Source organism: Onychostoma macrolepis, chromosome 24, assembly GCF_012432095.1.
Source record: "Onychostoma macrolepis isolate SWU-2019 chromosome 24, ASM1243209v1, whole genome shotgun sequence".
Classification (NCBI taxonomy): Eukaryota; Metazoa; Chordata; class Actinopteri; order Cypriniformes; family Cyprinidae; genus Onychostoma; species Onychostoma macrolepis.
In genome coordinates this window covers 2,843,433-2,865,813 of record NC_081178.1, presented here as the reverse complement: position 1 = coordinate 2,865,813, position 22,381 = coordinate 2,843,433, and the positions used below count along the sequence as shown (strand labels likewise).

Genomic DNA, 22,381 nt, shown 5'->3' with positions numbered 1-22,381 from the left:
CCATTGTTAAAAAGGTGCAGCAGAGGTTGTACTTCCTTCGTCAGCTGAGGAAGTTCAACCTGCCACAGGAGCTGCTGAAACAGTTCTACTCCGCCATCATTGGATCCGTCCTCTGCACTTCAATAACTGTCTGGTTCAGCTCAGCTACAAAATCTGACCTCAGAAGACTACAGAGGGTGGTCCGGACTGCTGAGCGAATCATTGGTACAATCCTACCCTCTCTCCAAGAACTGTACTCATCCAGAGTGAGCAAAAGGGCTGGCAAAATCACTCTGGACCCCTCACATCCAGCACACTCCCTCTCTGAACTGTTGCTGTCTAGGCGACGCTACAGAGCTTTGAGCACCAGAACGACCAGCACAGGAACAGTTTCTTTCCTCAGACAATCCATCTCATGAACACTTGACAATAATTGTGGAACACACACTATTTATACACTTATACACTTATTTATCTAACACACATACTTAGTCTACATTTCAATTTGCACATAATATACCTGTACATACAACTGTCTATTTGTATATTTTTATTCCTTATTTTCTTGTTCTATTTTTTATATTTATTCTTTTTATCATCTATGTTTTTTGTTCTGTCGCTGTCATTCTGTTGCACTGTGGAAGCTTCTGTCGCGAAAACAAATTCCTCGTATGTGTAAACATACCTGACAATAAAAGCTCATTCTGATTCTGATGCATGGCCTGTATAATTCCCTTGTATAATGCAGTATTTTATATTGACTACATGATGTTAGATGGACTAGGTTAGTTAGTTAGTAAGTTAGGAAAGTTAGAAAAGCAGCCTCAGTTTAAAATGTTTCCACCATCATTATTTGCAATTCATAAGACGTCCAACTCGTCTACACAGTTTATGATAAACATTCACTTTCAAGCCAGTAAAATGTATCATAGAGTCAAAGCTCTGACATCAAATGATAACATCTGCAGAGACTGAAGTATAAAAAGTGTATTACAGTGTTCATTCATTACAGTTTGGTTGCTTGGAGGCATTTTTGTTGACAATCACCTGCAAAGCTTACAGTAGCATTACCATTTTGCTTCTTTGTACGTCATCTTCCATGCATCAGGCAAAGCGATAAGCATAAGAACAAACCTGACCAGTAGGTTTCTGTTTTTGTGGCTCACAGTTACTATCCAAGATCATTTGCATTGCAGTTCCCCTTGATTGTAAATTTTGAATGCAAAATCGAATGATTTTAAATTAATCAAATTTTGATATTTAAATAGAATATTAAATAATCTTTTTTTCACCACTAATTCCAATCAACCATCCATATAAGAAGTGAATGTGTATCATTTCATATAAAAGGCTTTGGAATAATAGTGAAACAGCAGAAGCAGAGACTGACCTAGTCTTCATTTCTTTTTCTTTTTTTTCCCTTTTTTTTTTTATACAAAAAAGTTGTATAGTACAGCTCACAAAAGTTATAACTCTCTGTGCTTTCTTAAGGAATACATTGCTTCACTTCAAACTGGTAAAATCGAAATGTTTTTGTCCTTGATAATAAATTGTGGTTGATGCATCACATATTGCTTTGATCTTTTCATTATTGCTTCATGAATGTGCCCTTCATGCTATCATACAGTCATAGACAGATGGCATAAGACACAAACAAACACACACACACACACACACACACACACACATACACATACAGTCTCGTGAAATGCAGCAGCATTCAATCTGAGCCACATTGTTTAATGAGTGATTATTTCTATATGTGAATTTTGTCTTTTGCCTTTCTCCTTAATAGAATATTCCAGCATAAATACAGCTAAAGCTCATTTCAAACATCTGTGGCATGTTGTCAGACACACCAAATAATAAATTTGTCCCTCTGTTAATGCTTGTGCGCTACCGCTCTAACACCTGTAGGTGGCGTTTTCTCTAGGTAAAAGTCTCTTTCTGGACTCCTTGTAGATACTGTGGAAAAGTTAACGTTTACTGGCTTCACATGGTCATGACAGGATCTAAGAAATTGGATTTAACTGTACACATCAAGGTAACTGAGTGATTTTATTACACTATAGTTTCATGTCAACACATATAATGTTTTGTGATACTTTCATAAGCAATGCCTCTGCCCCAAAACCTAGTAAGCAGCCCTGATGTCTGTTTTCTAAGCATTTTAAATCAAATTGTACCTCATAAGTGATCAGATTGGCTCTACATAGAGGTCAAGTCAAACAAGACCCACAGTGAATTTATGTGATACCAAAAACGAGATAAATATAAAATGTAACACAGATACTGGATAATATAGTCTTTTTAATCAGACTGAATGATATCTACTTATGGTTTTTGTTATTGACTGAAATGTCAGTAGTATCAACATTTTCCTCTTCTGCCATTGTGGGAGAAGTTTTTTCCCCACAGAACTTGAAGCTTTCCAAAACCCTGTATCGAATCAATTGAACAAATTTGCAAAATGATTTCGAATGAACATTTCGAAACAGTTATAACGTGACAAAGCCCTGATCATTGCAGTTTATCACTGATTCAAAACAAACGATTCTCAGAAGTTTCGAAGCTCCACAAAGATGGTGCTTTAGAATTTGGCCAAAATAAGTTTTCTTTGAATGAAAACTTCTTTCTTTTTCTATTTTTGCATGGAGAGCACCTCAAAGTCTCCCTATGTAGACCGCTCATTAGGTTTTGAAACAAAGACATTGTATTTTAATGCCTTGCCCCATATAGCCTACTTTCTTAGTGCATTACTGTAAACATGATTTTTGTTTGTTTTTACGTGAAATGCCGATTAAATCATTTTCTGTAATCACAGACAGTTAACCTGAAGCATTCCTTATATGAAATGCTAAAATGCTTAAAGTAAGGTGTTTGTCGCAATAATAGAAAAGAGAGGATGAAATGCAGATTGTACTAAACACTCAGTCAGACAGTGTGCATAGATCAGTGAATATTTTACACTATCTTTCTCATTCTTCACATTTCAAGTTAGTTAAGCGTGTAATTTTCTTGTGGTATATATATATATATATATATATATATATATATATAGAAATGCAAAAATGTTGGCATTCTTGAATCCCATTCTGTTTAGGAAAAGTTCAGCAAAAATTTGAAATACAGTAAGACAGAGGTAAATGTATTAAAATACGACATTTGAAGGGAAGTTTCTGGATTCACACAGAGTTTTCTATCAGGCATTTCTGTCAGAGCCTTGGGGGAAATAGATGAAGTATCTGAATAACATGATTTTCCCCATTGAGTACTCTGAAGATCTGCTGCTATTTTAGGTTACGTGCTGCAAACTGATAATGTCTACATTATATATCTATCTACCTAAATATATATCTCTATTTTGCTGTAAATATATCTATATAACATATATGCAAGAGCATGTTGTCATCATTTTAGGAGCGTTTGCCATTTAACCATCTCCTTGTGCGTCTCACATGAGGCATTGTGCTCAGCTGCACAAACACAAACACACACACACACACACACACACACACACACACACACACACACACACACACATTCACACTCAGGTGCTCACATTGTTCACTTGGTCTGTCTAGGTAGTGCAGTTGTAAAGGGGAATTTATCATGTCTCACTGATCAATGTGTGTGTAGATCTCCAGGGATAGTGTGCCCCGACATTGCTTGTCATTTGTGCTCGGATTGAATGCAAAAATAAAATACTAATTTCTCTCTTTGTATAGGTAACATTGTCTTTGCTTTTCTCTCACTTAAAATTAATATCGCACACAAAACCATGTATCTATGCAGAAATATTTACACATTAAAGGAATAGTGCACCAAAAAAAAAAAAAAAAATAGTTTTCATTATTTTGTCATTGTTTTCATGCCCTCATGTTGTTTCAAAGTGCATGCTTTTATTTATTTATTGTGGAATGCAAATATATACATATATACATATATATATGTGTGTGTGTGTGTGTGTATATATATATGTATATATATATATTATGTATGTGTGTGTGTGTGTGTATATATATATATATATATATATATGTATGTATGTATGTATGTAAAATAATTTTTACATTTATAAAATATAAAATATAATAAAATACTTTTATATTCTATATATTATGTAAGTTTTTAATTTTTATAAAATATAAATTAATAATTGTTTCTTTACTATTACAATGTGTTTTTACAAATATACTGTATTATTTTTCGAAATCTTTCTTTTCTGTTCCACAGAAGAAAGAAAGTCATACCGTTTCGGAACGACACGAGGGCGAGTAAGTGATGACAGAATGTTCAATTTTGGTTGAACTATCCCTTTAAGAATGAAGAGTTTAACAGCTAAACTATTTTCATGAAACAAAATGAGGAAAAGATTCAAGTTTTCCGTGCAGGATAAAAAGATTCCTACTGCCCTTCTCTTTCTCCGAATCTTCCGCTAAGCGTCTCTCCAGCTTTCACACATTCACCCGTTTGTTTGTTTTTTTGCTCATTCACGCGCGCACTCTCTCCATATGGCACTTTGCATTGTTCTGCATTGTAGAAGCTCCAGTATCTCCAGTAACCTGACACAAAATTCGAGTATCAAAAAGGTTGCACTAAAGGTTCATATCTCCGACTCCCTGCGGTATGACCTTTGCTCCGTGCAGCGAGGGTTCTGCAGTCGTTCGAATTCATGTCGAGGGGTTCTCTCTGGGCTGAGGCTCATTGCTCGCTCTGGCTTTATCCTTTCTGGACCGTCGTCCTCCTCCTCTTCGTGGCTCAGGATCGCCAGCTCGTTCTCGTAGCAGAAGGAGTTGGCGCTGGGCACCACCAGGTACTTGTTTTCCATCATGTCCTTGGCACTGCAGCGCGGTGTGGACGGCACCTCATACGTCTTGTGGAAGTGTGAGTAGTCAACCTTGTATTGGTTCTTTTCCTCGAACAGCACCGGCTCGAATCGATGCCCCCAGAGGATCTCGCTAGCCAAATAGGAGCTTCGCGCCTGCGCCGTCATGGCCGTGGCCTCCACCATTCCCTCCAAGATGACCACGATCTCAAAATCTGCCGTTTCGAGGTCCTGCTTGCTGATGCCGAATAACGGGCTCTCTTGGTCGATTTGATGCAGGATGGTGATTGGCGAGACGAGGAAGATGCGGTCGAGTCCTTTGTCGAAACCGACGTTAATGTCTAGCTGGTCGAGGGGGATGTACTCGCCTTCAGCTGTAACCCGCGGCTTGATGAGCTGCGCTCGGACATGTGCCTCAACAATGTGGCTCTTTCGCAAGTTCCCCACCCGCCACATCAAGCACAGTTTCCCGTCGCGCATGGCGATGATGGCGTTATGTGAGAACAGTAGAGTCTGTGCTCGCTTCTTGGGACGTGCCATTTTGGCCATGATTGCGCCGATCATGAAGCAGTCGATGATGCTGCCCACAATGGACTGGAAGACCACGAGAAAAACCGCGAGAGGACACTCTTCCGTCACGCAGCGGAAACCGTAACCGATGGTCGTTTGCGTCTCGATGGAGAACAGGAACGCTGCGATGAAGCCGTTCACTTGCAGCACGCAGGGCGTGAAGTTGTCGTCCCCCGCCGGGTTGTCCAGGTCACCGTGAAGAAGCGCGATGACCCAAAACGCCAAGCCGAACGCTAACCAAGAAATCACGAAGACTAGCGTGAAAACGATCAGCATGTAGCGCCAGCGGATGTCCACACAAGTGGTGAATATGTCCGCCAGGTAGCGCTGGGACTTCTCGTCCATGTTGGTGAACTGCACATTGCACTGTCCGTTTTTCTTCACGAAGCGGTTGCGACATTTCCGCCGAGTGTGGATCTTGCCGTTGCCGTATCCATTCATCCCTCCGCCGTGCATGGTCGTCAAGCGCAGACCATCCTCCTCTGTCGACACGATGCTGTAGCGACCGATCCGACCCACGCTCATTCTCTTCAGCACTCCTTGGCCTTCCTATCTTTGCGATCTGGTGTTCCCTTTTTTTTAGAGAGGTTTAGTAGTAGTACGAGTCCAGGGTGGTGGGTGGTTCAGTTGTAGTGTTGTTGGGACAAGTCCAATCCAAAGTAGAAGCCCTTCGGTTTCCTCAGACCCTTGAGAAAAAGAAACAGATCATTAGTGCTGCATGTTTGTATCAGTTCATAAAACTAAAAATAAGAATGGTGCCGTTTGAGAGCGACGCTGCATATATAAGCATTTTTATATCAAAGTTTCAGCAGATATTCTTTCAAGCAATTTGCAGCATTTATTATTTTATAAAAAAGGTGTTAAAAGTATTTGTTAGAGCATTGATAGGTGGTTTCTAGGTAATTAATGGGTGGTTGCTACGGTGTCCTAAATCTTTGGTAGGGCATTGCTAGGGTGTTCTGAATTTTTACTAGGGTGTTGCTAGATGTTTGCTAAGGGGATTCTGAGTGTTTGCTAAGGGCTACAGCATTACTAGGTGTTTGCTAGAGTGTTCTGAATGTTTGTTAGAGTGTTGCTAGGTGGTTGCTAGGCTTTCTGGGTGTTTCCTAGGGTGTTGCCAGGTGGTTGCTACAGTGTTCTGATCGTTTTCTAGGGCATTGTTGGTTGCTAGGGTGTCTTGAATCATTGGTAGGGTGTTCCTAGGGTGTTCAGAATTTCAATTGCCCTTAGCTAGGTGTTGCTAAGGGCATTTTATGTGTTTGCTAGTGTGTTCTCAGTGTTTACTAGAAAGTTGCTAGAGGATTCTGAGTGTTTGTTGGGACATTGCTAGGCTTTCTGGGTGTTTTCTATGACGTTGCTAGGTGGTTGTTACAGTGTTCTGAAAGTTTGTTAGGGTGTTGCTAAGTGGTTGCTAGGCTTTCTGGGTGTTTTCTATGATGTTGCCAGGGGGTTTCTACAGTGCTCTGAATGTTTGTTAGGGTGTTGCTAGGTGGTTGCTAGGCTTTCTGGGTGTTTTCTAGGATGTTGCTAGGTGGTTGTTACAGTGTTCTGAAAGTTTGTTAGGGTGTTGCTAAGTGGTTGCTTGGGTGCTCTGTATGTTTGCAAGTGCGTTGCTAGGTGTTTGCTAGGTTGTTTGTGTGTTTTATAGGATGTTGCTAGGGGATGCTAGGCTTTTCTGGATGTTCCGAAAATGTATTTTATTTTATTTTATTTTTATTTTTTTATTGTATAAGATATAAGTATTTATAACCATAACTTCTCTTACATTCTCTGTCATCTTGTTTTTTCTTTTTTTCATTGAGTTTGTTGCAGGTATTTTTGGGATTGCTTTCTTTGTGAAGAATACTGCAATACTGCTTTAGAATGTGAGTGAAAGGAGATCTTTGACATCAAAAGTGCTTCTATGATGCCTTAAAATGCTTTCTGTGTAGGCAGCTCACTACGATTTAGAGCTAAAATGTGCCAAATAGAGTTCATTCATTTACTTACTTTAGTTTCATCTGGTTTCTGACTCTGAGATCGGTGCGTGTTTTACCTTCAGACAAAAACCGATCATGAAGAGTAATGGAGGCTGTTTTGTTTTTGGCTTATTTTAAGGGAACTAGCTTGTCGTTGCACAGGTTGGATATTGTATGATATTAGCGTGTCCAGGTCAAGGCAGGACACAGGTTTCATTTCAGGTTTCTCATGTATGTGTTTTTGTTCTCGGCTTGTACATTATTGATCAGAGCTCTGTTTTAAAGCTGCTTAACACAACAGAGATGTTCTGGCTATCAAATCACACACACACACACACACAAAACCGCAGATGTCCCTCAGGAGACCAGACTCCTACCTTCCGAAACATTTGCACCAAAGTAAAAATGACGTAAAAGGGGTGTTAATATTTTGGGAGTTTGTGCATGTGCCCCGTGTGTTTGAGAGTGTTTGCGCACACGCGCTTGAGTTTTAAACACATCATTCAGACACTCAGGAGACCTGTGTCTGCATGAGGCATTGGCCACAATCCTCTAGAGATGCTAAGTGGGTTGAGGAGGGGGAGGGCCATGAGTTGGCTGGGGATAGACAGAAAATTAACATAATACGTAGAATAAATGAAGGTTATGAAGCAAAAAATAAGGAAGAGAGACAGAACTGATGTACGACAAAGACCAAGAAGGGAGGAAACCCCGTGGCCTGAAATCTAAATATATGCAGTCCGCGCTCAGAGAGGTTTCGTGCTTTATTTGTCTGGCCTGCTTCTGCATACCATACAGCAACGTCATTACTGTCACACTTACACTACCACTGGCTTCCTCACTTATTCTTCAGAATAATGCCTGTTCTTCTGGAGAACACGGGTGTTATTTTAGTATTATTTACATACTATTATATTATTTATATAATTTTGGATTTTTATAAATGAATAAATATATGTATAGCTGCCCATGCAATATTTCTAGTTTTTAAGTTTGAGTTTTATCTAATATTTGTATTTCATTTTATTTCAGCTTTATGTCAATCAACTAAAATTATTTTAATAGTTTTAGTTAACAATATAAAAACTCAATAACACATATGCCAATTTAAAATTCAATATTACATTTTGCTCACCAGGTTTGCCTGTGTGTTGATTTAAAATTGCACAGGACTGATTTTTTGCTACATAATTTCTTTGCATATTCTGTACATTGTCTGAAGAAACTGTGGTTTATTTTGGTATTATTTATATAGTAATATTTATTAATATTTTCTGTTATTATTTTTTTCAGTTTAATTTTAGTTCAAGTTTAGTCTTTTTTTTGTGTGTGTGCTTGTCATTTTATTTTTATATTATTTTATTTTAAATATTTCAAATTTCATTTAAGTTTTAGCAATCTTAATATTTCAGCCTAAACTTATTTTGTTTTGGTTAGTTGCCAAGGCAAGATTTTCAAGTTTTTAAGTAAACACTGTTCATCTAATATTTATATTTTATTTTATGTCAGTTTTATTTAAATGACTGAAAACAATTTTTAATAGGTTAAGTTAGGTGTGCAGTTTTAGAATCACATTGAATGTAATTACCTATTATATAATAAATGTTTATTTATTCTGAACAAACTGAGTGATGTTTGCATGTGCAAAAGTTTCCCTGCCTGCGAGTTGCTATTCAGTTTTCTAGATAGTTTAGTAGATCTAGTTACTGTGGTTAACTCTGAAGAGAATGCACTTTTTGTGATTATTTTTTTTCTTCAGTTTTTTCCCCTCCCTTTTCACAATTTTCATGACAGGGTCTGTTTGTTTGATGTGATACTTGATAACGTCATTACATAATTACAGCGGCTGAAGCGTCTCTGTGCTGTCTGCAGGTAGAAGGCAGAAGCGTTACAATTAGTGGCTGAACAACACGATACCTGATCTGTACACACACTCACTCATGCATTCATACACACACAGAAACACTGCAGTATTGCTCGTATCTGAGCTCTCGTGTCTCGCATCATTTCAGCGCCATCATCGTCAGGCATTTTACCGCAGTTGTCTCAGATAACAGAGTTAGAAAGAGAAAGCTTGTGAACATTTTAGAACAAAATCCTCCAATAAACAAAGCTAAAATGCATATAAATAAATTACACTTTCAATGCAATATAATGCAGAAAAGTTAGGAAGCTTGTAATGTTTTGCATGTGATATTTAATGTAACTGTAAAATGTAATGTAAGTTTTATTCAAGTTAAAAATGCATAAAATTACACCAAAGTGATTTAAAGGTCACCTCAGGTAGAAATAGCTCTAAAGTGAATGAATGCATGAACAAGAGGCATTCTTTCAGCAGAAAGTTAAAAATTGGATGTAAGTTGTGACGTTTGGTGGTGTGTTGCTGATTTTTGGGCTACGGTGCACCCTCAGGAGGTAGTTGACTTGTAAGGGAACGGTGAGTTCTAGGTTGTAGCAGCAGATTTGACCGGAGAATGTCATGATGTCTGTCCGTGAAGCCAAGCGGAACAGAATGTGGGTCATGGAAATGACAGAGGTGGTGTTTTATGGGAAAGTTACAAATTTGAACTCGAACTCAAATGAACTGTTGTTGCATGACCTGAAGCAGAAAGTTAAGATAATTGAAGTTTACAATGTCTGTTATTAGTATTTTGTAGTGTTCAGTGAAATAATGGTCAATATTACACTGAAAAACAAATCTAGAACCTCACTAAAATAAAAACCTATAGAATTGACCATTTGCATTTGATCCAATGTGTTGAGTAAAGGGCTACCTACATTTAACAAGAATGAAACTAGTGTAAAGTTTACCTAACATTTGTCAAACTAAGTAAGTATAGTAAAAAGTAAGTATTGTTATTGCACATTTAAAATAACGTCATGCATATACTGTAAAAGGGGTAACCTGCAAGTTTATACCCGATTTAACTCATAAAAGTTAGTTTTGTTAGTATAAATTTATGCATTTAGGTTGATTCAGCAATATTAAATAACATTTCTGACTTGAATAAAACCGTTTAACTGGTTTAGGTTTCCATTTTTCCACTGTAACTGAAATCATCTTTCCCTCAAAAACATATCAAATAATGTTGAATTTCAACATTTACATTTCTGATGCAGCCCTGTGCAAAGCATGCTTGGAACTTAATTTAATGCTACAAAAAGAAAAAGAAAGAAAGAAAATCTAAACTTCATAGTAAACTTACATATTTAAGTAGATTGGACACAATTTAATTTAAGTAATTAAACCAACAGTAAAATCATTTTTTACAGTGTACAATAGTTTACTTAAACTGCGATTGAATTTTTATTTTTGTACCATTAATGTACACTGAAAAATGTTGTAGAAACTGTTTTCATTTAGACATTGCTAGTAAATGCCACATAATAAAAAATAAATAAATAATAATAATAATAATACATTGAATTAAACATTACATTTTGAAGAATAGAAAGACTGAAGTAGTATTTTCTTGTCTTATTCACAACTTTGAAAAAAATCTTTTACAGCTATGTCAAGTCCAAAAAAAATGAATATGATTTGAAAAAACTAGACTACATAAGGTTAACAGTGTATTGTAATGCTGTAATGTTGACAGTGTTTCTAGTCACGACAGATAAAACCGACGGTTTGTCACTCTCAAATTCTCTCTGCCGGCTCTTAATCAGGTTACTGTGTGGTCAATGAATTATTTAATAATTTGCTGTATTGAATTGCTTTTTTATCATCATCTGACTCTGTAGAACCTTCGAGACGGCAGGTGAGATTCTGTTCAGAAAGTGTAGATGAGATGAATTACTGTCAGTCCAGAATTACAGACATTTTCCTAAAGCAAACGTTGACCTTGCATATGTTGATTTGGTTTGACAGTGAACTCACTAGAACTTGAGTATTTGACTTCATTTCAATTAGACAGTATTCTTGTTACATCTTAACAGAGCTGTTCTATGATATGAAGCATACGATGATTAATGACTCCATGCGCGCTGCTTGCGGCCTAGTTTTCTGCAGTATTTAACACTAATCTTTTTGTTACATTACCTGCTGTTTTCTGCAGTTTCTGTGCCAAGAAGTTATTTTTCAGTAATATTGGTAACACTTTGTGATTTACTGATTGCATGAAAAAAACATTGCATTATGCAATGCTTGACAGATCATTAGATAATGTACATTCAAATGTCACAGAGTTCAATTAAATTATACTTTATAGCCTTTGTTGTTAAGCTTTTTCATGCATATTCATATTAGAACTTAAACTTTTTTTATCATCAGATTTTATACAAAATATTTAGTTATTGCATAAAATTATGATTGGAAATGTCACTTATATGAATTTTATATACATCTTATATACTATAGTATTATAAAAAGTGCCACTCTACTATTTTATTATTGTATTATTAGCATTTTTGTAATTATGCACAGACAAAAAACAAACTAATACCAATTAATGGACAGATACTGTACATGCAGGTACTAGACATTTACATGCCTCAATAGCAAAAAAATTAAAAAAATGCTGTAAGAGCAACATATGTACAACAAACACTGTATTAGATAAAGTAAAGCCTGTGATCGGATTGCTTGTGTCCATGTGAAAGTGGTCAGTGATGCATTTCTACACGTCTGCTTGAATTATTCATATGCATGTGGATTGAATGTGTTCTGTATTTGTTAACATTGTTTTGTTGGTCTGACAGTGATGACTCTTTAGCATTTAAACCTTTGTAGATCACTATAAAATAGCAGATGAGTTTGAGTAGTCCAGCGCCACCAGGGGTCAGAGGAGCTCTGACCTCTTCAGCAACATGAACATGACTGTCACGCACTCAAAGACACACACACACACACACACACACACACTTTCATCTGCACAGTCTTTCTACTGAAGTAGTTCCTGAACAGAAGCGTGTGTGAGTGCGGGACTCTGGAGACAAAATTGTCCTCAGAAGTGAGCAAAATCTGACAAAACTTCCCTTTGGAGACATTCAGGGACGTCCTTGTTTGGGAAGACGTTTCATAAGTAAATGCAGAAAGTTTTAGCATTTGGGTTTGTCTGGAGTCTGTGTATTATGTGCTTGTTCAGTGTGTGTTTGTGCGTTATGTTATGATGGACTTCTCTAAATGTCAGCGAGATAATAAAAGACACACGTGTGAAAGTTTACAGCAGTCATTCTTGCACTACAGAACTGCAGTACGGCTTATTTTTACTTACAGCACGCTCTGAAAAGCATACTTAGTATGCATAACTTCTTGCTCAATATCAGGTCATTATAATCAGGTCAGTTAACGATGTTCTTATGAAGTTCAGTGACTGATTATTCCCAGCACACATTAAAACATTTATGCACTGGGAGTTAAAATAACTCTTAATTAATTACATTTATTTTGTATTTTATTTAATGCAAATATTATATATGATTTAATGTATCATCTTTTATTTAATAAAAAACTAAATTCTTAATAATTATAAAATTATCAAATAAAAATATTTATATCTGATTATTTCATACTGAGTCCCTATGTTCATTGTTTCTAAAAATTTTACAATACTATTTTTTGTTTCATACTTGTGTTTAGACCCACTGTATTTCATGCAATAATAAGCTGACAGACCCCAGCTGCTGTGCAGGCATTACAATTAACCCTTTATGAACTTTCTCTATTTATTTTTAGAGCGTTGTCTTAATTTGCATTGACAGCAATGATGTAATATGTAATAACTGTGCATATAACTGAGATTCTAGCAGCGGAAAGTATGATATTAAATAGCAACACGTTTGAAAACTGGTAAAGTTTAGAGGGATGTTGCTTACCTTGCGTTTTGTAAGGGGTCCTCGCCCTCTGAGAGTGTGTGTTTTGTGTGTGTGTGTGTGTGTGTGTGTGTGTGTGTGCGCAGAAAGACAGGACAAGTGTGCTGTGGCGTTGTGGTGCGTTATCCAAACTGGAGCATTTGATGAGCGCTTGTGCAGCTCGTGATGGGGATCCAGAGCTCTGCCATCTCGACCTCACACACACACATTGTCCATCTCAGATTCATATCCTACGTTCCACCTGTTTATTCATTCTTCCCCTTGTAAAAGCACGTATATTCCAGATCAGAAGATGAGAAACGTCCCCGAGAGAAAAACGCTCCGAGAGTCTCTCTAGTGAACCAACAGTGAGTTCTGACTCAATCAAAGCATCAGTGAGATCGTGATGGACAGAAAGTCATGAAGAAACACTTGAGTTTGGAGTAGTGCATGTCCTCCTGCTTCTCTCCTCCACTCCACTGTCCTCTTTTCTTTCTCTACACACTCAGATCTTCTTTTCTCCCCAAAACGAGAGAGGAATATTCTCTCATGCACCTGCTGGCTTCATCTTCATCTGCCATCAGTTCTATCAGTGCTGCACTTTTCTCATCTCTCTGCGTCCCTCTGGTTCTCTCTCACCCCTCCCGCTCTTTTTCTCCCTCCCACGGCACAAGCGTTCCAGCGTTTTGTCACTTGATGCTCTGCTGTGGTCATACGGACACACACACAGAGGCTCACTAACTTTCTCCATCTTCCTCAATGAAAAGCTTTTTTATTCGCTTGTGTGTGTGAATGCTGTTTCAGTGAGTGTCTGATCTTCTCCAGCAGCACTCGTGACAATTTTATGATATTTGAGCACATTTTCTTACCAAATCCTCATTACTGTAATGCAGCTGGAGGTCTGACTTTCAAGTCTTTTAGGAATTCTTATTAGATTCTCGTGACTGTAATACAGTCATTTGTTGTGTTTCACAGCAGCATATTATAATATATTTTTAAATATATAAAATAAGCATCAATTAAATATTATCATAATATATAATTATAATATATAACATTTTAAATATTTATTTACTGCAACATAATAAAGAGTATTATAGTTTCATAATGTATGAATATTTTAAAAATGTAATATTTTTCTGTGTTGTAGTACTATAGTACAATATTTTTACAACAAATATTATCATAATATATAAATATTTTACAATTTATTTTTTATTGTATTATAAAAGAGAGCAATATTTTTATAATTAGAAATGAGCAAAAATTCAATGCAGTACAATAAATATTGTCATAATGTATAAATATTCCACAATTTTTATATATTATGTTTTACTCTATTATAGTAGAGTATTATAGTAAACATTTTAATTATAAAGTCAGCATAAATTAAAATCAGAACATCAAATTATCACAAGTTATAAATGTTTACAACTGTATTACAGTAACGAGTATTAAAGTACATTTTTTATTATAAAAAACAGCATAAATTAACAGCAGTACAACAAATTCATTATCAAATTCGTTATCGTGATGTACTGTGTAAATATTATTTTGACTGTATTATAGTGCAATAATTTTATTTAATTATAAAATAAGCATAAATTAAAGGCAGCACAATAAATACTTTTGCAATGTATAAACATGCAACAATTTAAATAATTACATTAGTTTTTGCATTATAATAATGCGATCAGAATTTATGTGCTTAAATGTCATGACAATGATAGCACATTTCCAAAAATATGAATGGACTTGATTTTCTTAATGCAAAGTATAACTTCTTTAGTGAAGGGTGCATTCATGAAGTATCGTGTACCAAATTGATCTGTGATTTTGCTGGTGTATTAAATACGGCTGAATCACTCCCACTGAACTTTAGCACACTTGATCACAATACTAACTGTAACTATGAGCATTAGTAATAGTGATGCTTTTCTTCTAGTTTTGCCACTGCTTGCATTCTCTCTGTCTATTTTTGAAGTATTTGTCACAACAGTTTTTGTGAAACTAAATTTAATCTTAGCTCAGAATCTTTAATACCAACCAAACATCAGCGCTTCTGTTTTTACCCACGAAACTGTGAAGATGTCAGATTTCATTAAAACTGTGTGTGTGTGTGTGTGTGTGTGTGTGTGTGTCCAGCAGGCAGGTTCTGAGCACTTGAAGTCTCCATGGTGATTGGCACACCATCAGTGCTTTGAAGCGTTTTTAGGTGTTTCCTGGAGAGAGTCAGGGTCTCCATGGTGATCTAGAGCTCAGCATCACGCTTTCCAAAAATGAAACGGACAGAGAAAGGGAAGATGGATGGAACGTGAAGTACTGGAGGGGTAAACCAGAACATCACACACACACACCCCTGTTGAAGCGCTGTCTCACACTGTTGCTGTCATTAATGTCATGTGCAGCAGTCAGTTGGGAGATTCTCTATAATGCTAAAAAAGAAGCATGTTAGATAACTGCAACTGCATTGCAACATCTGAAAAACACCTAAACAACCACAAAGTAACATCTTCACAACCAGCCAGAATGCCCTAGCAACTATATTTCAGTATACCCTGAACACCCTAGCAACTGCATAGCAACACCCTGGCAACCACCCACAGCATCCTAACATCATGGTGGAACGTTTTGCATGAGAAAACACCATTCACAATTTCATTAGAAAGTATAGAAATAATGTTCTGGGTGGTTGCTAATGTATTGCTTTGTGGTTGCTAAGGAGTGTTTTATTTTACTATAAGATTCCAGAATGTCCTAAGGTGTTATTCTGAGTATTTTTTAACGTGTGTATATAGTTGCAAGAGCATTCTGGGTGGTTGTTAGGCTGTGGCTTTGTGGTTGTTTAGGTTGCTAGGGTTTTATGGGCAGTTGTTAAGGTGTTACTGAATGTTTTTAGAATGTTGCTGTGTAGTTTGTAGGGTTGATAAGGTGCCCAATGCTTGCTTGTGTAACAGCATCGCAACACTAGGGTGCATTGGGTGGTTGCTAGGGCATTGTGAGTGTTTTATTTTACTATACATTTACATTTTACATTTACATTTAGTCTTTTTGCAGACGCTTTTATCCAAAGCGACTTACAATTGGTGAATACATAAAGCAATTCATCTTGAAGAGGCAATCAGACAGAGGAAGTGCTCGCAACACCAAGTCTCAGGCATTGTTCAAATAAGTACAAGCTAGCAAGAGAAGGAATAAATAAAGAGAAAGATAAAGTTTTTTTTTTTTTTTGAAGTCAAGTAGTGTCGAAAGAGATGAGTTTTCAGATGTTGACTAAGTATTGCCGTCCGTCTCTTCTGGTGACTAATCGACTTCTCACGATACAGGTTCTAGAATGTTGTGGTTGGTTGCCAAGGCGTTGCTATGCAGTTGTTAATGTGTTGTTCTTATTTTTATCATGTATATAATTGTTAGATCATTCTGGGTGGTTGTGAGGATGTTGCTTTTTTCAGCATGCTGCTATGCAGTTTCTCAGGTGTTATGGGCGGTTGCTAAGGTGTTATTGTTACTGAATGTTTTTAGAATGTTGCTGTGTATTTTGTATGGTTGCTAGGGTGCATGATGCTTGCTTGTGCAACAGCATCACACAACACAACACAAGGGTGCTTTGGGTGGTTGCTAAGGCTTTGTGAGTGTTTTACTATACAGATTCTAGAATTTGTTGCGAAGGCGTTGCTATGCAGTTGCTATGCAGTTGCTAAGGTGTTATTCTGAGTACAGTATATAGTTGCTACTGCATTCTGGGTGATTGTGAGGTTGTGTGGTTGTTTACGTGAGTGTTTTTCAGCATGGTGCTGTGCAGTTGCTAGGGTGTTCTGGAAAGTTGCTACGGTGTTTTTTGAGTGATTTTCTGCAATGCAGTTGGTAGGGTGGTCATATGTTGTGGGTGGTTGCTTTGTGATTAAGTTGTTTTGGCACATTGCTATGAAGTTACTAGGGTTTGTTAGAGCGTTGCTAGATGGTTGTTAGGGTGTGTTTTTAGCACATTGCTATGCAGTTGCTCAGGTAAGTTGGGTAACGTACACCTTTTTACAACAAACTGCATGATTTAGGGAATGATTCAATGACTCAAATGGGAAAAGTTGGGGTTATTTGTTTTTTTTCAAATCACTAACCCCAAGTAGGATAAATAATAATAGTGATGCTTGACTAAAACCCCTCTAACTAAGCAGCTCCTGGTTTACTCAGCATCCCTCTGCTCTTCTCTTGTGCTGTGTTTGCTTCTGGAGATGTAAAATAGAAGATTCTTGTCCTCCCACATGCAGACTATTGTTCTGAGACTATTCCTCTTTCTCTCTTTCTCTCTAGTCTTTTTGCTCTATTTCAGGTTTAGTCTTTGAGCTAGTTCTCATTGTTTCTCTTCTAATGTGTGTTTTCTGTTGCTTATCCATTTTCTCTTTTCACACCTTCATATTTTGTTGTTCTTTTTGCGCGGTGTTTGCAGTGGAGCTTTTGTTCTGGGATGCATTTAACATTCAGTGACTAAGTGTGACTCTGTGTAAGTCTGAATATTTTATTGCTCAGATGTTGCTCTTTTCGTAGTGCTGTAAGTGATTTTTGCAGAATACCACACAGTACGCCACTACTACCTGACAGATATATCACTGACAGACGAGAAATCACACCTGTCTGAGCCACAGCACTCGCTGCTCTGCACATTTTGTGTGTCTCCCTTATTTGACACACCTGATTCAAATCATCAGCTCGTTAAGAGAGAGATCCATGTAGGCCTACTGAACTGAGTGTATCAGATAGAAAAAAAAAAGGATTTAAAACCACTGGTTTAGGCTTTGGCCTGGTTCAGTTTGCCTCTGCCGGTAGATGCAAAAAAATCTTTCAGCCATTCAAAATTTAGCAATCCGTTCTGATTACATAATATTGTGAATTGCATTATATTTATAGTGTTTTTCTTTTTTAAATTAGTGACATTAATTTTGGATGCTCTTAAGAATGATAACGGACTTGTCTGCTGGGGAAAATTAAATGTTTAAATCTTGTACATTGACAATTATAGTTTATTTTAGTCAAAACAAAATGTTGACATTTTACGTATAATAGGGTATTTTATTTTATTTATTTATTTATTTATTTCATTTCATTTTTTTGACTCCTCTACATGCATTGATTATTGTTTTATTGTATTATAATATCCAAAGATATTACTGTATGGTGGGACTGTTTCTAAAGCTTCCCTCTGTGTGTGTTTTTAAAAGTTTTTTGTTTGTTTCATCTGCAGTCCTTATAATTAGTTAAGTTTAATTAAACGTATTAGATTATTTAGATATCCACAGAAATGTGTGTGTGTGTGTGTGTGGAGTTGAGAGAGACAGACTCAGCAGGGTTAAAGAGAGAGGCGGGTTGGGTTAAAGTTGACGTAGAGGGGAGCCTGTAGAGAGATGGAGAGATGGAGAAGGACAGAAGCGAGGACAGAGGTGACAGCAGCGCGGATCTAATGGCCGATAGTTTTTCACACCCGCAGAGTCGTAATGACAGACAGAGATCAGCGCTAAACACCCTGTGACTGACAGAGACCCACACGAACTCACACACACACAAACACACACACGCGTCTCACAGCTCACAGTCTGCAAGTGGGAATCTCACCGAAACACATCCAGGTCACATTTCAAAATCAACAGGGGAAAATTTATATTTTGCAAAAAGAAAATATTTGGATCATTAAAAGCTTTTGCTTTGTAACATTTTCAGACAACTGTTTTGTGATCATAGTGATCCGTTTAATTTAATTTCTTAAATTATAGAATTTTATGTATAAATATATGATTTCTCTCATCTGTAAAATGGTAATGAAATTCATTAATTTATAGAATTAAAACATTTTTAGTGTAAGGTAATTTCACATCTATCTATAAATATATATATATATATATATATATATATATATATAGATATAGATAGACAGACAGATAGATATGCAACTGATCAATCTATTGAAAATTTACACGTATAAATTCCACTTACTGTGACAATGTTGAAATAATAAAAAAAAAATTAAGTAATGAAATATTAATAAAATAAAGTAAAATGTTATATTAATGAATTATATTAATAAATGTTATTGTAACATGCTAATGCTATGTCATAATAATTAACTGTAAGTCCCTTCACAGCAGTAAAAATGTTAGAAGCAGTAAAAGTGTTTTAGAAAATTGTGTATTTAATTACTGGTGACCACAAACGCACAATATATATATAAATATATAAACGCACAAAATATATAAATATTATAAGTTCAATACTCTATATCAGCACACACACACACACACACACACACGGGTCAGTGTCGAGTGTGGTGCCACTTTCTCTGGTCGTGAGATGTGATGTGCTTCGACGGCTCCTGGGGGCGGATCTTCCCTCTGATTGGCCGTTTCTCAGCAGGGCTCTCCGTGAGTGTGCCAGCCCCAGAGCATCACGGGAAAATTTGGACAAGAGAATGTCCTCTTTTGCTCTCTTTTTTCCCACCTGTTTGTCCAGCAATGTGTTCTTGGCTGTAAACTTCATCAGCTTTTTAGTGCTAATTTTAGCCTCCTTAACACTGAGTAGCTCTCACGCTCGAGAGAGACGTGTGTGTGTGTGCGTGTGTGTCAAAGTGATAAATCCAGGGAGTGATTTGTGTCTGTCTGTGCACTGACAAGTGTTTGTGTGTGTATGTGTGTGTGACTGGTGCTATTTGTAGCTGGTTAGGCTCTCAGGGAGTTAAATCCATCTGCCAGCAGAACCCAGTTTAGTCCAGAACACACACACACACACACACACAAACAAACACACACACACACACACACACACACACACACACACATACACTGCAACTAAGTGATCTGTTCCTGTCTGCATTATTTTGGGTCTTTGTAAGTTCTTTCAGAAAATTGCTGATGCAAAAGTTGCATTAAAAATATTGTTTTGAAACTTGCTTTAGTTTATCTTAGGTGCACTTTAAAATTTTGTAAAAGTATTATCTGTGTACATTTTTCTGTGAACTGGTTGAAAAAGACTGAAAACGTAATGTGCATTTTTATTAATGCAATAAATACAATAATTTAAAGACAATAAATAAACAATAAATAAATAAATAAACATTTGTTTCAAAATTAAACCATTTCAAAAAATGATGAAAAAAATATAAATAAATATATATATATATATATATATATATATATACACACACACAAAGTGCAAAAATTTCACTGTTTCTTTTGTGTAGCAATTGAATAACGTGATTTGCCACTAGTTTAATAAGCTCGAATATGTTTTTTATATACCTTATTTTATTTAGTTTGACATACAGTATGTAGTAACTGTGATTTTATGGCTTAAGCTGTATAACAATTTTTTTAAGAATAACGGCATACAGATTTTTGGGTGGTGAACAATTAATTTGAAGTGGTTTGAATGGACATGCAGTATGAAATACATGTTTAACGCAGCAGGTCTCTGGCAGCATGTGTGTGTGTGTGTGTGTTTGGTAAATGGGTTGGTCAGACATATGCCGACTGGCTGAGGCATATGGTGGAGTGACAAGAAGGTCTAACTTCAGGCAGTTCTGGACATCCACCATTCACACACAGACAGAGAGAGAGAGAGAGAGAGAGATGATGATGATGTAACTGAGTGTGTTCATTCCATTTCTACAATATAATAGCATAATTCTGAAATGTTTTTAAATACTCGAATAAATCAGAATATTCAGATCATAGATGAAGAAATTCATATTATGTCATATTTTGTTTTTAAATAAATGAATACTTGTATTCTGCATTAAATTGAAAGTGGCAGTAAAGACATTTATATTGATATAAAAGATACAAATAAATGCTCTTTTTTGAACTTCGTCAAAGAATCAAGAAAAATTAAATGTATGAAGCAGCATGACTGTTTTAAACATTGATAATAATCAGAACTGTTTCTTGAGCAGCAAATCAGCATATTAGAATGATCAAGATCATGTGACACTGAAGTAATGATGATGAAAATTCAACTTTGATCACAGGAATAAATTACATTTTACAATATATTGCAGTAGAAAACAGTTATTTTAAATGGTAAAATTATTTCACAGTATTTTTGGAGAAATAAATGCAGCCTTGGTGAGCAGAAGAGACTTCTGTATTTAACATCTGGTACTGTAGCATTTGTGTTTTTATGGTGATTTAAATAAAAAAAATGGTGTTATATTAAGAAATTTGAGACTAAAAAGTAGATTTTTTAATGCAACAAACATAATTTCTCTTTTGTTATTCTGAGGATCTGGACACGAGATACGGTAAGCATCACTGTAAATTCATGTGTTGACCTGTGAAGTGTGTGCATGCTGGTCATATCTGGGCCGTTGCATCAGCTTCATTCTCCCAGGCTTTGCTGTAATGCAGCATTTCCGCTCCGTGTCCGGACCCCTCATTCCCTCTTTGTTCCCATCAGTGCACATGGATTTAGCCGGACTAATTCAGTGCTTATCCATCACAGCACAGCACGGCTTGCACTTTTCGACAGGCACTGAACCTCTGCGCGGGTCACTGTCGGGCGAGATGGGCTCTCTGAAATCACGCAAAACAGAGAAGATGTAGTCGGAATTCACTGACTGAGTAAGACTATTGATTTGTCAAGTTCTTGTAAATGTGTGAGTTTAAGAGCACTGATTAGTGACAGAAGCGGTTAACGCGTGATGACCAGCAGTGTTTCTCTCATGGACACACTTAAACGCATCACACCAACACACTGCTGCTCTCTTTACTGATCCTCAGTCCCGTTGTCATGGATACTGCTTCATACACGGCCAGAAATAAAATCTTAATTTTTTAATTTAAAAGCTTCATTATGGGAAGGATCTGTCCGACCGTACGTCACGCTCACTTATCCTCTATAGCCATAGTACACCACTGATTTTATTAAAAGAAGTCTCTTCTGCTCACCAAGGCTGTATTTATTTGATTAAAAATACAGTAAAATTGTGAAATATTATTACAGTTTAAATTAACTGTATTCTATGTGAATATCTTATAATATCTTAGAATTTGCAGCATCATTTCTCCAGTCTTCAGTGTCACACGATCCTTCAGAAATCATTCTAATATGCTGATTTGCTGCTGAAGAAACATTTCTGATTATTATCAATGTTGAAATCAGTTGTGCTGCTAAAAACCTTTGTGGAAACGGTGATGCATTTTATTTTTCTGTATTCTTTGATGAATAAAAGGTTCAGAAGGTCAGCATTTATTTGAAATAGGAATCTTTAGTA

General features: G+C 36.5%; 1 protein-coding gene and 1 long non-coding RNA gene across 2 annotated transcripts in view; one reads left to right on the top strand and one right to left on the bottom strand.

The window, feature by feature from the left end:
- Positions 1-729: 729 nt before the first annotated feature.
- LOC131533821 (uncharacterized) overlaps positions 730-22,381 on the top strand; it is a 33,957-nt gene continuing 12,305 nt past the window's right edge. Inside the window, exons 1-2 of the long non-coding RNA XR_009269215.1 lie at positions 730-2,023; positions 15,274-15,458. This is a non-coding gene — a long non-coding RNA (uncharacterized LOC131533821). The remainder of the gene's footprint in view (positions 2,024-15,273; positions 15,459-22,381) is intronic.
- Positions 4,187-13,691, bottom strand: kcnj12a (potassium inwardly rectifying channel subfamily J member 12a). The gene is made up of 2 exons (XM_058766219.1): positions 13,153-13,691; positions 4,187-6,063 (listed from the first exon to the last, which is right to left on the bottom strand). The coding sequence occupies exon 2, from the start codon at positions 5,900-5,902 to the stop codon at positions 4,586-4,588; it is 1,317 nt and encodes a 438-aa protein (XP_058622202.1). The 5' UTR covers positions 5,903-6,063; positions 13,153-13,691; the 3' UTR covers positions 4,187-4,585.